The sequence below is a fragment of the Aphis gossypii genome, chromosome X (assembly GCF_020184175.1).
Source record: "Aphis gossypii isolate Hap1 chromosome X, ASM2018417v2, whole genome shotgun sequence".
Taxonomy (NCBI): Eukaryota; Metazoa; Arthropoda; class Insecta; order Hemiptera; family Aphididae; genus Aphis; species Aphis gossypii.
In genome coordinates, this window is record NC_065533.1 from 42,608,567 (window position 1) to 42,627,647 (window position 19,081).

The window sequence follows — 19,081 nt, forward strand, 5'->3', positions numbered from 1 at the left end:
ATAAAAAACATAATACAATTTTTCTTCAAACAGAACACGCGAGAATTTAGTATTTACATTTTCCTCGCAGTACGTACATATATTTCACGACAAGTAGATACTTATAAAAATATTTTTACTATCAAGTTTAAAAGATGTATTTATATTATAGAGTTCAGGGGTAGGCAACAACGAGCTTTTTTAATCTGGCTTGTCCTACATTTTTAAATTACATCATACAATTTTAAAGTTTATCATCTATACTCTATATTCTATAATCTATATGTATAGTCTATCTTATCGATATAATAATTGTTATCATACATGATATTGAACATCGTTAAATGTCTAAATATCATAATTTAGTAGATACGCACACGTATAGCTTTTAACCATTACTGATAGTACACATTCGTATCGTGCTGTCGTTGAATTTATTATTTTCGTATTTTTGTAGTTCAATAATTTCCGCAAAAAAGCGTAAAATAAATAATGAAAATAGAAATTTTAACACCTCATGGAAAGATGACTACCTATTTATTTATTATTAACAAAACAAAAGTATATTTTGAATGACTTTTTTTTTGCTTTCTATGCTCTGATCCGCTAAATTTTTAATTCACTAAAAATTGACCTAACCTGACCGATCCTCTAGTAACTTTAAGTTGCCCATCTCTGTTATAGTTGTATAGAAATTTAATGTACGAGATCTTCTATATCTATATAATCTTGTGTATTTATAGATGCTTAGTAAATACCTATAGGGTTATACTTATGATACACACATCATCACCAAATATTATACACCTAAGTAAATATAATAGATAATACTACATATTACTAATATGATATTAGATATTAAAAATTGCACACGATTGTTATTATCTATCTGAGCTTTTATTTCATATCTATATCTATATGTATATTGTATATATATATTATATATATATATATCATATACGTTCGGGGCTTTAGGATTTGACATACTATAAACTATTTCAGTTCACAGTTCGCACATTAAAATATGTTGAACACTAGTCAATAAAGTAGTAACTAAAACGATAATATTTGTTTATACACTTGGACATTTTTCGCATGGTACCTAAACAGTGGCGCAACCAGGGGGTGGACCCTGGGTCCGGACCCCCCCCCCCCCTTGGATCATGCCATAGTATTTATTTTTATTTTATATTTTTAAAGTTACCCAAAAGTTTTCATCAAAATGTATTGATTATAATTATTATTAGAGTTGGTATAATAATATAATTGTACTTATCAAGCAATGAAATGTATTTATAATGTATATAGTATATACTCAGGAAGAGAATAGAAAAACAATATATTATAAATAAAAAATTTTCCTAGACCCCTCCCCTTGAATAAATCCTGGTTGCGCCACTGTACCTAAATCAGATTTAACTAATAATTAGGTGGGTAAGTATTTTAAATTTCAAAACCTCGATCGAGTCCATCGAAAAAAATGAATTTACCTACTCAAAACTCAATATTTGTTACCAACTTTATACACTTTAACATTTAAATGATACCACAGAATAAGATAAAAACTAGGTATCTTATTCCGTAATCACTTTTTTGCGAAATTAGGTACCAAGTTCAATTTTGGATTTGCTCATTATAATAGCAAAAAAAAATTGTTTTGGAAATAATTATATTGCAAGGGTGAACTACCCCCTCCCCCACCTGCTGGATGTCGGCAGATTTCTCAGTAAGTCAGTACCTAATGTGGCCAGTGATTATTGTTAACAAGATTAAATAAAAATTGCAGATATGTTTTTTGAAGATATTTTTTTTTTATTATTGGACCGTATGAAAAAGATGTACTAACTGAACATAATAATAAATATTAATAATGAAATTATTAACAAATCTAATTATAACAAGTGAATATTTAAAAAACTTTTGTTTTAGTTTAAAGGTACCTACCTACTTATGATGGGGAAAACACAGTCAAGACACAAATGCCGTTCTGCTGTTTATTAGGTGTCAAATAGGTCACTATTTTGGGTGTGTTAATTTGAAATGAATTATATATTAAAATATGTTATCATAGTATATGAAAAACGATTCAAAGCGGAGACGGTCTATCAGCCTATCTACGTATATGTATAGATATATTTTATAATTTTTTTATATAATAGCTATTAAATTAATTTATTTTAATTAAAGAGTTCCGGTAGGTTTGTATAATTTTTTCTGAAAATATTAAATTTATTGTATTATTAGTACCTACTTAGTCATTATAATATGTATTTATACCATATTATATAAACTTATACAAATAATGTCAGTATGTCACGGTACGAATACCGAAAAAACTTATAGGATACAAAACCACAAATAATTATTTTAGTTCAGAAATTTACAAAAGATATTTGGTTGGTAAATCATAGAGGATAACCAATAACCTAGGTTGGTAAAAATATGAATTTTTTTTCCAATTATTTGTTATTTTGTCCCTTACTTTTTACTCATATATAAAAATTATTATTTAAGTATACCTATTAACTATTACCTACCTACCTACTAGTATATTATATAGATACTAACAGATACATTTATATTATTATTAATTATTAGATATAGGTATATTGTGACAACAAATTTACATTAGGTATTATTAAATATTGTTGTAAAAATATTTATTATTTATCTATATTATATTATATACGTCTTTATAATAGCCAATTGATTTTTTAACATTGACAGATTTCGATTCGTTGACTATTCAATAATAGATAGGTACATCATATTTTTCACTGAAACAGCACCATTTTGAAGTTTGTAATACCACTAATGACTAATATCATATTTTAAAATTAAAATTATCAAAGTCAATCGCAGTTCAATAACTTGTAATAATAGGTATATACAACATATAATAATTAATGTATGTACTTATCTAATATACTTAATAAATAATAGGTATTAGCTAATATAGTACCTCTTATTTTTAAGTATATGATTATTTCTTTTTTGTACGAACAACGAGTATAGAGCAAGGGAAAAAATATTACATAATTGGTAAAAAATCTTAGGTATAAAAACAAACATTTTTATAATTTTCTAACAAAATAATTTTAATCTTTTTGAGGTTTTGGCAAATTTTTGTCAATATTCTAACTTTAAACTCTTACAAAAAAATATTGTGACTACTTATATTTTAAATAAAATAAAATTTTTAATTTTCTATAAATTATATGTGCTTAGTGTTCTTACATTCAAACATAGTTCTTATTTAATATTTATTATCATTTATAAAATAAATACGAAGTACCTACCTATATTGACTTTGGTGTATAAAACTACTATTTTCTCAAAATTGTATTATACATTTTTCTAATAGTAACCAGAAAAAAATACATCATTGTAAAATCAATACATTCATCGCTATCCACTCAGATTCTAAAAAAGATAGGTAGTTATAACTTTATAAGTTAAAAATAAATAATAAATTAACTAAAAATTCGACAATGTCTATTAAAATGTTTGCTCCTATCACTTATCAACTTTTTCAGCGATTTAATGTTTATGATACCCTCGATACCTAATGGCTAATTAATACCTACATTTTCAACACAAATTTCTTTTCTGATCGTTTCAACAAAAAATTAACATCAAAATATTATACTGTCAGCAGACCGTTTGCTATTGTTACCTCCGTGAAAACACGCTTTGTAACTGATACTATTGATAACAACCTGATAACACCATTTAAGTATTTCAGTATTTGATTTGAGTAATAACAAATAAGAAATTAAAAATAATAAATACACATAATTCAAATGCTACAGTGGTATTTACGCTTAAGAATTAAATACATATATCCAATCCAAGATGGAAATCGATGACGAAGATGTTGTAGTAGACGTAAGTACTATAATAATAAAATATCGCTAGGTATTTATCATTTAGATAACTAAACTGTAGACTTTACATATTTTGATCAATATTTTAGGGCACAGATTTGCAAAAGTATTTAAACGCTGTCGGATACTCTGAATTTCAAGTCTCTGAACGAAAGCATGTTGAAAATGTTTGTCCAATTGAAGTAAGTGTTATAAAGTTTTTAATAGACTCAACTACTTGTATTTATATCTTATAAATTATATTATTTAGGTACCTATAAAAATATTATTTTTTTAACAATGTAATTCGTAATTAGTTCAAAGTAAAACATAATGTTTAACTTATCATAACTCAATTTTTTTTTTTGTATAGCCACAAAAATGTTCAAAGAAAAAAATGAGATCGACCCAAAATCACAAGGTATGTTATCATTATTAAAATAAAGTAAAAATCAAAAATGTTCAATTAAAATTCTGTATCTTCTTACAATAAAAGAAGCAATAAATTTAAGATTACTAGACAAATTCCTTTAATTCTGTTCTATTATTTTACTATAATTTTCTAAAATAATAATTTAACTCATTATAGGATTTTAATTTGTGTGTAACATTAATCAAGATAATCATAGAGAGTCAACTTATTTTCAAAGAAGATACTTTATTTATTAAGGAATTTATTCCATCAGAACACTTTAAAAAATCTCTATTTCTTACAAAACAGAAAAGGTAAAAAATATTAAAATAAATCTTAATAATTTATTACTTATTAGTTATTACCTATATATAGAATAACAACTAAAGTCTTTGATTATTAAATTTATTGCATTTTTAACATTTAACCACAATATAAATGTATTAAAAATTATAGTATTTTTAGTTTTACAATACTCAATTTTACCATAAATTTTTTATGCTTATAAATTTATAATAATAATTATATCAAATCTAATAACCTTAAAAATAATATTTTTAAAGTTTTTAACCACTTATTCAATATTAGATTACACAATATATAAATAGTAAATTAATTTTATTTTAATAATATTTATGATTTACAATTTTCAGTTTTACTTTTCTTATATTATGCATATTTTGTGGTATTATGAATATATTTTTTTCAAAATACTGGGATGTATGGACAACAGTAGGCATGTTAATTTTTTGGTTTGGATGTGCGTTCATGGATGTATTATATAACTTAAAACAAAATAGAACAATAAAAAATACTGTAATGAAAACCATTCAATCTATGGAAAAATTATCTCTGTTGATTCAAAAGTCAACTCATTTTCTTCAAGAATGTAATAATCTTCATAACAGGTAATAACTTAATTTATTTCAATTAAATATATTATTCTAACTCAAATTATAGGTTACAATTAGGTACAATTATTTGAGAAAAAAATTTTAATTTTCTTCCAATATGTGGTCTACAAATATGGTTTTCCATAATAATAAGTTTATGATCTATAACAGGGGTCAGCATCTAAATTGTATGGCGGTTCAGATTAATTGAAATAAAATTTACGAAGGCCACAAAACACTTGAATATTAGTTAATAATTGTTATGTTATGGTAGCTTCATATAATAGGAAAAGAGCTGATGTATTATGATTTTTAAAAATTAAATAATGTAATTTTTTCTTTACTATTATGTACTAGGTAGTAATTTTCCAATTCAAAAGTGTATTAGTTACTATTTGCTATAAGTTAAAAAAATTTTAATCAATTAAGTTATTCAAATCATACATCTAGTATTGCTTATACTTATTTTAAAAATAAAGTCAATTGACTCACTCAAATGATAAATTTCAAGCCTCTTCTGAAGAGCCCACACTATTGAAGTTCTATCACACGTCATTAGAATTAATTGTATTTTATTAGATATTGCACTAATTATGGTGTTAGATTATCACACATAGCTTTTATTATTATTTATACATGTGTATACTTTAATATTACCAATGAGTTGTTTCCTAAGAAATTGTATACCCATAATTACTCTTTCAATGTATTATACTTTTTTAATTTATCCATTTTTGATGACATTTGTTTTTTTTATTATTATTGTTGTTTATTATAATATAATTTTTTTATTTTAGTTGTTCTGACACGTATGCTGGTAAAAATCCTAATGCCTTCAAATACTTATTGATGCCAGAATTAAAATCTTTACTTATAACTGTGTTACAAGATTTGATCAACAATCTTGTATATAATATATCTGATGTTCACACATTTTTCCCTCTAAAAGATTCTGTTTCCAATATTGCTTATTTATACCGCACAGACTGCAAAATTGATATAAACAACACTTCTTTTGAAAATATAAATGTAAGTAAAACTTGAAATAATAAATATTTTTATGTTACAAAATAAATTCAGATTCAATAATATTATATTATAATGTCAAACATTTATAAAACACAAAAAAGTTAAGACTTAGACAAAAATGAACTAATATCAAAATAATTGTTCTAATATAGATAATAGTTCACATAGTATTATTCCATTTTAAGTATTAAAATATTCATAGAAAAATATTTCATTTAAACATAATTATTTATTATATCTGTTTCAGAAAGCCAAGTATACTTATTTTCTATTACAATCAGAATTCTTGAAACAGTCTGCATTGTGTTTATGCCCAGCATTATGGACTCCTTACAGTTATTTTCATGTAAATCGTCTGATTAAAACTATTAGTGAAATTGAAAAAGTATATTTAAATTTATATAATGTTTTATATGATGAATATAAAGTATATTCAATGTTTAAAAATAATAATACTTTAGAAAATAAACCAGTTCAAAGTAATAACACAAATTCTGATCTTAAGTTAAAAATATATAGTATTCGACATTTCTTGCAAAACATGATGGTGCATGTAAGATTCATGGAAGACTCGATTGAAAATTCTTCAGTATTCAATATTGATGATATAAATAATACATTAAATGTTTTAGTAAAAGAAAGCAATGTTTTTAATGAACTTATTTCTACTTTACAAATTAATATACTAAAAACAAATAATCATCAAACAGATAAAACTGTATTAACTAATGATTCTAGTAGTGTAATTGATAATATAGATACAGAGATCAATGAACCAATTAAAGAAGTCTGTGAAGATGAATTGTTTTTTGGTGTATCTGAAGAATCTACAGAAAAAGTGGAAAATACATTTTGTAATGAAGAAGTATTTGATAAATCTAACAATCATAATTTAATGTTAGAATTGAAAGTAGCGCTCAAAGATAAACAAGACGAATGGAAACAACGAGAGTGCAAATTGTTAGAAAAACATCCACAATTAAATGATTTTTCTGAAGATGAAGAATGTAATGAAAAGCATGTCCAGTACTTAAATAAAGTGCGTAAAGTAGCATTAGACTTGCCTCCTAATGAAAGCTTTTCTATGCAATTACCTGATAAAAGCTTTGCTAGTGAAATTGCCATGATTGCTTGTAAACGAAATACAGCAATAGAGTGTTTTGGAGATGATTCTGATTCGAGTATATCAATGGACTCAAATGATTCTTAAGTAAAAAAAATAAGTCAAATATTGTTTCTTGAATTACTGTTTCTATAACTAAAATGTCTTTTTTCAGATTATTTTATCCAGCAAATTATTGATTTAGTCAGATTATTGAATATTAATAATATTTTTAGTTTTTGTGATGTGTTCTATTGCTGTTAAAATCAAACTTATATGCAAAATGATTTGGATTACATGAAACAGTATTTTAATTCAATTGAAGGTATTCTCTTAAACTTATATTGTTTTACCACCTGTAATATCAATGACTCTATAAATTATATTGTATACCTTGGGAACTTTTTAAGGTGTTCCTTTTAATGTCCTCTAAAATTATTTATAACTTTTAATATTTTATTAATCTGTAATTACTAATTAATTCTATAGGTATTGGAAATTAATAATTATAATATCATTATTAGATGTTTATAATTTTTTTTTTAATAGGTTCAAATAAACTAAAGTAGGCATATGAAAAATAATTCAGTTAAAAACACTTTTTTTAAAAACTGAGCACTAGAATACGCATTCTTAATTACGATGTTACATATTTCCAGATTCAAATAACCAAGTGACCATTTAAGTTGCAACTGATTTAAAGAACAACATGGTTTTGCAATGTTCTGATGTGCTTCCAAACTATTTGTACAAGGATTTTTTTTTTTACAATTGTATTAACAAATATAAATAAGTTGATCAATTATATTCAAAAATATGATATTATGAATAAAGATGAAAAAACAATATATTCAGATATTACTTAAGATTATAAATCAGCCTAAATTTTATTTCAATTTTATACAATACAATTGAATATGTTTTCTAGATTTAAGTTAACATAAACAAAATGGTTCAGATATGAATCAATAAATCTGTAATTATTTTATTGGATGTATATATACATAAATATTATTAAAACCTGGTCAACATTATAAATTAATGATCATATTTTATTCTTCTTTTAATAAAATAATTAAAATAATAAAAATAAATATATAGAATTTTCACACTAATGACAATAAACATCAATCCACCCTGTATTGGGAGCACAATAACAATACAAATATAAAACAAAAATATACTAAATAACTTTGACATTAATCGATATAATATATACAATAAACTTAATAGTGTAAAATGTATAAATTATGAATTTTAATTTATTTAAAATTAAAATAAACAATGTAATAGGCAGAATAATCAATAATAATAAATCATAATTAACTTAACTAATAAAAAATAAATACGATTTGCGGTATAAGTGTAATATATATATATAAAGATGAGGCACCGATATTACAGAAAAACTATCACCTTTTTGTAGTCAAATGATTTGGAGCACCAGCAAATATAAATTGCAATCGATAAGCTTCAGCTACTAATAAACTGATATCAGTGTCTGTCCAATTTTGTGTTTGCAAATTTTGTAACATTATCATGAGACCCTAAAAGAAATATTCTAGTCAATAACAAAGAATAAGGCAATCATTTAACAATTCAGTACCTGGAAATCTTTTTCTTCTAGTAATTCTTGTCGCCAATGCAACAAAAATGCAGCACATACATAAAGCTGAAAAGTAGCAAAACAATCAGACTCTGCTAGGTATGTATCCCATAACCTTATTGAACACCTCAATGGTAATTCTCTTGTTAGTAAATTGTTCATCCATCTAAATGAAAATTGTAAGTAGTCGATCCCGTGTTTCATTAAATGTCCATGTAATGTACCTAAATAAATATTAACAAATTATTTTCTTATTAAAACAAATAAAACATCACTCACCATCAATCCTTTGAATTAGTTCTTTTAGTAGATTAACTTTATGCTGAATTCCAAGCTGAGCAAAAATATAATTGTCCTGAATACCATCTAAGAACTTGGACAAACACCAAAATGAATCAGCTTCTAAAGAGTCTCGGTTTTTCTTTGATATTGAGCTTACATCAAGTTTTTCAATGTCTGTACCTTAAAATATAAGTTGGTAATTATTGTATGTTTTTTACGTTTTTAGTCATAAGAACATTGAAGTCGAATAATCAATACTTATATAAACAAAATAATAAAACATTCTCATTTTAAATAAAATATTATTTTATAAAAATTGTGCACATGGTATTTAAATATTTAAAATGATTTTTTTTAATTAGAATATATAAGAATGTATAGTTTTACAGATATTTACCAATAATATTAATATACTAGTACCTATAGGGAGATATTCTTGTAAAAAGACAACATAAAAAGGTGTAACTAAATCATTCATGCCTTGAACATAACCAGATGCAGGATGTCTGATAGCCCAAATGAATAAGATTCTTTCAAACATTTCTTGCACAGTTGTTTGTTGGAAAAGAGGAGTACTCATCCGTGGAATATCAATATGAATCTGGATAATAATTAATACAAAATCATAAACATAAATTGAAATAAAAATGTTTTCTAGACACAAACCTGTCTATACGTGTCTTTGTACACTTCATCTTTATCTGTATCATAATATTGTTTAACAAGTTTTGCATAATCAATACGCTTTCGATCAAGAGCTTGTTGTCTACGTTCAGAGCTAGTTGGCAAATAACCCTAAAGAATAAAATTATAAATAAAATTAAAATATAAATCAAAACCATAATTTGTGTAATACAAATATGTGCATCCTCTTTATATTTACAGTGATAATTTATTTAATTTCAATTCTCTTTATAAACTTATCAAATATTTTAAGTACTTTAATCACAAAATGTATAATTTAATTGATTCAATACTCATACAATATAATAAGTAATAACATTAATTATTTAAATATCCTTCTGCTAAATTGTTTTAAATTAAAAATGAATTATCTTTTTACATAATGAATGTACTTATTTTATTTTGTATCAATGTTAAACAATAGTTAATAATTATTCATATTTCAATGTTATTTAAAATACATGATAATAATTTTTAAACCTGAGAATATTTTGAGAGCAAATCGATAAGATCTAATTATATGGTTGGCTATTAGTAAAATATTATAAATTAATAAATTCCGTTTAAAATTCTCAATTGATATCTGACAAACAAATAATTTTTGTTCACTAATATTATAATAAAAATTGTAATCTTAAGAATCGTACCACTTTGTTTTACATAGTATGTAATGTACATTGTACATACTACAAATACTCTGTCTAGCAAGTAAATATAACACAGTCAAACATACATTTTCTTCTGAACATTCTTGCCATCCAGGCCACTTCCAACATGATAGAGTATTAAATGTATTAAACAATATTTAAAGATATATTATACGAGACATTCTTAATTGACTTACTGCTAATAATCTCCATGTCATTGGACGTACTTCTACAGGTACACCAGACCAGCTTAGTTTCTTTAAATCGTCTAACTGTAATAAGTTACTTTCAAGCAACACTTGGAATTTAGTTAATTTGTTAGTATCAACTTCAGAATCTTAAATTAAAAAATAATACAATGCTCATTAAATAGTTTAAATGCAATTAATGATTATAAGTTATAACTTACTGGAAAAGTTTATTCTATTTTCTGTGTGTCGAGATTCTTTATGCGTTTGTGAACTAGATTCTCCTTGTGCTAAAAATAAATAAAAACAAAAATAAATACATTAAAATTATTACTACCTACTATTTTAAAAATTTATTTAAAATGATAAATTATGTAACCAACAACAAATTTACAATATAAATAGTAAAAATTAACAATAACCTATAAATATTTCATATACATTAATATGTATAATTTACTTGAAATTCTTTTTCTAAAAAGATTAATTTCAGTAATTAAATAGTTACATAACTATAATTATTAGCTGAAGTAGTGTCACTGGACCCCCTTCACTCAAGCTGTTAAGCACTGTTAAAATATATTAATTGTTTCACTTATTGTATTTTTGTTATATACAGATTGTAAAATATATTCATGTTGTTAATAATAAAAAAAAAAAAACTATAAATATATACATATATTGACATATAATTTAGAAAAATTATACAAATTTTAAACAGATAGCGAAATCCCATTAAGCATAATCAAAACCAGAAGGTAAAATATTTCATTTCTAATTTGGAAACATAAACATTTCACTGTCTTCTTAATTATGATTTTTATCTTAATATAATATTACTTTTAGAAGAAATACTTATTCTATTAGTTCTTATATCCACATTTTCAATACTTTTCAGCATAGATATAAGCAATTTGTATAAATAAATAACCATGGTACATCACATTATATTTTACTGGTAATAGAGAATACTTAAGAATAATAACTATTATTATGTATGAATTATTAGTAGTTATTCAAAAACAATTAGTGAATTAATTCTTAATGTTATTAATTTTAAAAGAACATTGACAAATTACAATGGCAATTGACATACATACAAACAACACAATTTGATAAGAAATGATAAAACATATAAGCCATATATACAAATAAAATAAAGATGAAATTCCTAGAACAATAAGACTTACGATCAGAGTTTGAGTAGTTTTTTGATTTATGAATTTCCTCAATCGAAGCCTTATGATTATTAATTACATTGACAGCAGCAGAATGGGCCACACGCTTTGAGATTTTCACGTCTGAAATTCAATGGGTTGAAAACACAAAATAAAACTAAAGGGTGAAGTAATAAACATTACTATTGGAAAATATAATAAGCAAGCTAAAAAAAAATATGCATATAGTAGTATTTATAACTAAAATTGTATGAATAATTTATGTACCAAATACTCATTTTTTTAATTGTCTGGCATATTTGATTGCAATTTATGAATAATACGTAACTAATAGTTTTAAAAGTAAAATTACCATGGAAAATATTTAAAAGAAAAAGATTATCTATTAACTACAAATAAAATAGATCTTATCATTATGAGAAAATTGTTCCTGGGTTGAGGTTCATGCATTCTAATAAATTTAGGACAATGCGTTAGAACTATCTTTATTAAACATCCAAGTATTTGGTATTTTTATTAAATTTATTAAAATAAAATTCAACAACATAGTACCTACCTATCATTGCCAAAAATAATTTAATCCTTTTAAATCATTTGTGAAACTGATAACTAATAAGCATAAACAAACAATGCTATCTAATTTTAAAAAGTAGGTAAGTTTTTTTTTTTATTAATATTTAATATTGATTATTTTTCAATTATGATATATTAACATAAAATAAATATTTTGCTTATAAATTATAATGGTTCAATTGTCTGCATACTCCATTTTTTTTGGGGGGGGGACCAATTATATATTTGACTATTCTATTAGTAGAGATTGTCCAGTATTCTGTTTTATTAGTAAAATTAAATACAATAACATAATGTAATTATATTAAAAATTAATGGAAATTACAAATTATATAAAACATCGACTAATATATCATGGTCTCCAAAAAATTAAACCATTTTACACTTAAATTACATGCACAAAAAGTATGTCAAATTGTCATAACTCATAATCCAAATAGTACACTAAGTTAACAAATAAATTATTACATTTAAGCTTTAATTAAACATTACAATATACCTAATAATAATAATTAATAATCAAATGAACATTAATAAGATAAATAATAATTATACACAACATTTCTTTTTTTAGAATTAATTTAATTAAATTTTAAGAAAAAAAATATGTTACATTAAATACTAAAAATGATTATATATTATATGTTTATGATTAATTTTAAATAAGAATTGTAATTTAGGTATTATAACTATAATAGTAATCAAATGGTTAAGTTATTTTTCATAGAAAATATTTGTAAGAGTAGTAAAATTATTCCATTACTCTATATTACATCACTAAGCAATTGAGCAGATGCTTAACGCAGCCATGGCTCATAAAAATTACAGTGCACAATATGACTGTAAAAGTTATTTCTACGTTTAGATTTTAGGGAAATATTATTTGTTTCGTCAATAGATAATTACACACACGTGTGTCATGGACAGTATTCTAATTAAATATAGTTAAAATACATTTTATATTATCTAATATAAGATATAATAAAATATTTGTTTTTGAATTTTTTCATGTAATGGAATGACAACTAAAACTTTAAAAAAATATAAATATATTTTGTAAGTTATTTTTTTATTTTCACTAGAAGTAAACAAATTATTTTGCCACTTGTTTCCGCCTTGAATTTAAAATAAATTGATTAACCAACTTATATTAAAAGAAAATATTACAAAAACATACATAGTACATTATATGGAGAAAATTGGTGTATTTTTATGTTTACAAAAACAAAAGAACACAAAGACCTACATAAATTTTACTTATCATCAATAAGTACTTCTAAAAGAAATGATATATCTCAACATTTATTAGAATTAATTAAGTACCTATTTAAATGATAAAAAAAAATCTGTCAGTTATTAATATTTTACTTATGAACTGAGTGATGAATGTATTGATTTTGCAATGATATGTGTTTTTTTTCTTCTTGTGTCTGTGTACAGCAGAACTTGTCAAAATAATGCTTTAATTTTAAACTTTGGGTGTGGTTTCCGATGACAAAGTAAATATCCTTGGTGCATTATAGTAGAGGTCAAAAGTAAACATTTTCCAACAGTTTCCAAAAAAATCAATTTTTTATATGGTTGAAACTCAAAAACTAATTCACTGTAAATACTTGAAATTTTCACCACATATTTATATTACCGTTATTAACACACACCTAAATTTTCCAAATATTTTGACTTTTTTGAGCTACATATAGACCACTGAAATTTTCAATTTTTCTGAGAATTTTTTTTTTTTGGAAGTTTCGAAAAAAAAATTGTGGATGTCCATAAAATCTTGAAAATTTAATACAAGGTTCCTTATGAACTGTTCTTATTGTAGATAAAAAAAAATAGTTAGTCACATTTTTTTTTTTTTATAAGCCTTTATACTTAAGTAGTTGAAAAATCAGAAAATTGTTTGTGTTTATATCTAAGGTTAAAAAATTCAACACTAAGTTTTTCATAAATTTTCCTTCAAATAGCTATAGAGAAAACTCAAAACATCATAATAGGAAAAATGTTATGTGCGTTTGAATTTTAAATGTTTATGGAATCACGTAACGATAACGATTTATATTCAATAATCAAATTAAATATTTGTTATACATAATTCAAAAAGTAAGAGTCGTAGATACTTGAAAATTTCACTAGTTATTTAGATTGGCATTTTCTTTACATGATTTAATTTTAAAAATATTTCACTTATTTCAATGTTATTTATAGGCATTTGAAATATTTGTTTTTGTTTATTTTTTTTTTTTATAAATATCGATAAAAAAATTTTGGCCATTTTACATCTTGAGATTTTACACAGTATATTATTGGCTAACGTAATATTTATCATATTATTTCTACTGATAAATATAATATTAGGTATAAATCTTTTAAGTTATATTTTCTATCTAAATGTATAACAATCTTCAATCTAAACTAATTTTCTCGATGCTTTAGTGCTGTTATATTTAAAATTATAATGTAACACTAGTTGCCTAAAATTAAAACTAATAAAGCTACATGAGTTTTAAAAATCAAAACCAAAATATATCTTTCTACAATACCGTGCATACCATTATTTTTCCAATAATATTGTACTTAAAATTATATTTAATTATACCATTATAAAAAAATATGTTATACAGGATCAGGAAAACTAAATTATTATTTTTTACGTTTTTCATTTAAAATGTACACATAATAAATCAGTTATGAATCTAATTTCAATAATTAATAGAAAAATAAATATCAACTTGTTGGTTAAGAAAAAAATTATTTATTTATTAATAAATTAATATGAAAAGTACATAAAAATATAAATTGTGTAAAAAACCTCATAAAATATTATTTCATGTTCATAACTTATTTATATGGACCATAATTAATATAGTACATAACATACCTAATAAATAATTATAATTTAGGTGTGAATATAAAATATAATTATAATAACATTTACTATTTGTCATGATCAATTATCTATTACTCAATGACATTGTTTTACATAGGGACTAAAAAAAATTAATTAATCTAACAGAAAATATTAAACATATTTATAAAACAAAGATAGATAAATGAAAAACATTTTTATAATAATGTACAAAAAATAGGGTGTAATAGTTACAGATTTAATAAATTTAAAAAGAAATACATTTTGTATGATACTATTATTATTTTAAATTTCATATATTAAAACAATGTACTTCATAGCCAAATTATTTTTTTTTAAATATTTAGAAATTTAGTTTAAACTTTAAAATAATTATTAAAGTATGAAGTTTTTTAGGTTATAATATCATTATTTTCCTAACACAAATATTTAACATTTAAAAACTTAACAATAGATTCTTCTTCCTATTCTTAAATTAAATCTTTTCCTCAGCAATAAAATTACTTTTTATAAACTAATGTTAAGACCCATTTGGGCTGATGGAAATTCAGATATGAGGTTGAGCTAAAGCTATACCATCATAAACTATACTCTGTATAGCTAAAGAAAGCACCACGGCCTGATAAAAATCAGTTCTTCTCAGCATTCCCACATTCTCAGGACACCCAACCATCAAAACTGGTTAAACTATGACAGGATATTACACGGGGTGTGTAGAATTGGCGCATTCTCTCATGTGACAAAGTATAAAATAATTCAGGTATTACAATTTTTTACCCTTCATTTATTAATATAACCCCTAAGTACTTTTCAAACAACTCACTCTACAATGGTTTTACATTGAAACTATCAACAAATTTGCTTGTAACCATTACAAAAAGTTGCATGCCAATCTAACCACATATACCGACCCGCTTATAGCCATTCAAAGTAAAGATAATAACCCAGAAAATTCCTCCACTTGATAAAAAAAACACTGGTTTAAGGATTAATTAAATACTTAACACTATAATGCCACATCTAGAATATTCAGTTACTGGACAACCTCTCTTCTCATATTATTCAACGTGTCTATTTCTACAATTTATCATTTTTGCTTATTCTACACTAGCTACAGACTGTACATTATCTATTTTTAAAAATATAATAAATATACATAAGATATATATTATTAATTTTGTTTTTAAATAGGTTTCTAGTAAATTACATTAATTAAATAGTCAAATATCTCTATTATAAACTATCTGAAACAATAAGTTGCATTATTTTTTCATTTGAGAAAAGAAGTGCTAGTAAATTAAATGAAAATTGTATATACTTTATCCAGTGAGAGAACGCGCCGTGGGCCAACTAAAATCGGTTTTTCTACGCATCCCCAAACGTCACCCTACCATAGGGAAACCGGTTTCGATAGCAGGAACATGCAGGAGGATGAGCAGAATTGGCACATTCTCTTGCTAAACAGAGTATAGAAATAAATGAAAAAGGAATGGAAATGAATTCAATTGAGGTCGAAATATAAAAATAAAGTAACAAGTACTAAAAATATTTACAATAAAAAGAACAATTTTAATATATACATATTAAATTATATAATAACATTTCAATGTCTATAATCTATATGCTAGATAACATAAATGTGTACAAGGTATTTTTGCTGAATATACAGAATACTTTTAATAGGAGTAACTCTTCCTTAATTTTATAGATGACCATTCACCATACAGGATAATAAATGGTTTAAGTTAAGTTATAGTTTTTTTCATTTAATTTTTATGCTACAATATGAATTTTATGTTTTTATGTTTTACATTCTTCTGCAATAAAAAATTTTAACAATATTTCTAAATAAATTTAGAACAAGTAGAATTTTGTACAATATGTATATTCTGTATCATCACATAAAAAAAATTGTTTGTGACCTTATACTAACATAGGATACACAAAACAAACTACTGACTTCTTTGAAGTACAAAATTATGTCTGAATTTTATTATAATCGATAATCATATTATATATTTCAACATTCAAGAACAATAATGAGAGAAAACAATAGAGGGCACTATTCATAAATATATTTTAAGTCAGAAACAACAACTGAACTCAATTTCATTTTTAAAAAAATTTTCGAGGCATTTTACTTTAGTACCTATAAAAATGTTTTCTATTGTACTATTGTCAAAGTCAATTAAATTTATTATGTACAGGCAAAAGTATATATTATTTACATTTTCATCAGACCAAGACAGTACAGTATTAAAATTTGAAATCATAAGTTTTTTACCTGATATACGTAGAATTTCATCCTCGGCTTCAATTTCCCACGCATCACTAACACTTTCTTGGAAATCATCAAATGAAGTCGAAGCCGAAGAAGATACAGATTTGCTTTCTTTCTTAGGACTTGCTCTGTAATTCAAATTATTCTGATTATAAATATTGTATATAAAAAAAAACAGTGTTAAGATAATACCCAATGAGTTAGGTACCTATACAATATAATAAGCCAAAAACAATACATTACCTTCCAGGAAGATTTCTAATGTTTTTTTTCCAAAACGAATTCTTAAGGTTCATATCATTGTCACTGGTATACTTTTGTACATGATCGCCCATTTTGCCAATATCTAAACGCATCAATGTTACTATGTTAACAACAGTCTTTGAAGGATATTGAAAAAATAAAAAAAAAAGTGTTAAAGGTGGTATGGGTGATAATAATTAGAGAACAATGCAAATCAGACTTTTGTGCAAGCTATATGCACATTCTTCATAAATCACACCGGTGGACAGCAGTTGCCGGGAGTAAGTGGGTACCTACATACAATGAATACAGGATCGCACACACACACACCGTGGGTTAGGTGGTAATCGATCAACACCGGCTCCAGGCCGGTGGTCGCGACGGCCTACGGCAGCGCGTTGGAAGTCGTGGGAGGTAAACAAAACGGATATTATAATAATACGACACACTCACCTAAATCGATCATCGCTCGATTCACGGGCGCCAAGACGGACGGACGTGACAAGCACGAAGGTGGCTCTCTGGTCGTGACGGGCCCATGGCAGAGCGAGAACGCGCGATATTTCGAGAGTAGGTACGGTTTAAAGGCCGCGAACACGTAACGGCGCGGGATCGTGCCGTTAACGAGAAACGAACGAAATGTACACGGACAGCAGCAACGTTTGCGTTATCGTAGGCCACGGGGTTACTGTGACTTGTAACTTGTGAACGAGTAACGGTACACTGGCCGTGGTCACGTCGTCGTCGCACTCGCACAGTCGCCCTGTCGTGTTCGACGGTCGCCGAGAGGAGTGTGATACGTCGTGACGTCACTATCTCGCCAGAACACCGCACACGCTATCAACAACACAAAATATAATATTATTATTGTGTGCAGTCGGAGCGATGGGAAGGTCGCATCGTCGCATCGTTCGGTCGACTTGGCCGGCCGGCTGCCGCGGTACGACGTCGGGTCGACGGCCTGCGCCTCCACGCATACGACGTGACGTCACATTCCCCGCCGTACCGGCTGAGACGTTTTTCAATTCGCTTTTTCCGCTCTCTCTCGAGGCGTAGTCTGATTTGAAAGTAATTATAATTATTGATAATTATGAACGCTTGTCAACGATATGTGTATTTTACGTTCGTAAATAAACGTGTGATGTGTGGACGACGGGTCCGATGACGGGTGTTTACGATTTGTCGTTTGTCGTCGTTTACTGTATGTTTTTACGGTGCTTGGTTTTGATGACACTTTTTTTTTACATAC

At 25.3% G+C, this 19,081-nt stretch overlaps 2 protein-coding genes across 5 annotated transcripts; one reads left to right on the plus strand and one right to left on the minus strand.

Moving 5' to 3' along the window:
* Positions 1-3,657: 3,657 nt before the first annotated feature.
* Positions 3,658-8,129, plus strand: LOC114129350 (uncharacterized). Of its 2 annotated transcripts, XM_027994065.2 has the most exons (9): positions 3,658-3,867; positions 3,956-4,048; positions 4,219-4,266; positions 4,435-4,571; positions 4,911-5,165; positions 5,948-6,179; positions 6,427-7,389; positions 7,457-7,606; positions 7,941-8,129. In XM_027994065.2, the coding sequence occupies exons 1-7, from the start codon at positions 3,835-3,837 to the stop codon at positions 7,387-7,389; spliced, it is 1,761 nt and encodes a 586-aa protein (XP_027849866.2). In that variant the 5' UTR covers positions 3,658-3,834; the 3' UTR covers positions 7,457-7,606; positions 7,941-8,129. The 2 variants fall into 2 exon arrangements, with proteins under 2 accessions (XP_027849866.2, XP_050061177.1); XM_050205220.1 differs by lacking the exons at positions 3,658-3,867; positions 4,435-4,571 and having other exon boundaries at positions 3,958-4,048.
* On the minus strand, positions 8,068-18,764 carry LOC114129339 (TBC1 domain family member 22B). 3 transcript variants are annotated; one of them, XM_050205221.1, is made up of 11 exons: positions 18,286-18,764; positions 17,833-17,935; positions 17,593-17,717; positions 11,879-11,989; positions 10,910-10,978; positions 10,698-10,837; positions 9,836-9,964; positions 9,584-9,770; positions 9,167-9,343; positions 8,888-9,111; positions 8,068-8,828 (listed from the first exon to the last, which is right to left on the minus strand). In XM_050205221.1, the coding sequence occupies exons 1-11, from the start codon at positions 18,296-18,298 to the stop codon at positions 8,694-8,696; spliced, it is 1,413 nt and encodes a 470-aa protein (XP_050061178.1). In that variant the 5' UTR covers positions 18,299-18,764; the 3' UTR covers positions 8,068-8,693. The 3 variants fall into 3 exon arrangements, with proteins under 3 accessions (XP_050061178.1, XP_027849851.2, XP_027849853.2); XM_027994050.2 differs by having other exon boundaries at positions 9,167-9,349; positions 9,590-9,770; positions 18,286-18,758; XM_027994052.2 differs by lacking the exon at positions 11,879-11,989 and having other exon boundaries at positions 9,167-9,349; positions 9,590-9,770; positions 18,286-18,758.
* Positions 18,765-19,081: the final 317 nt, after the last annotated feature.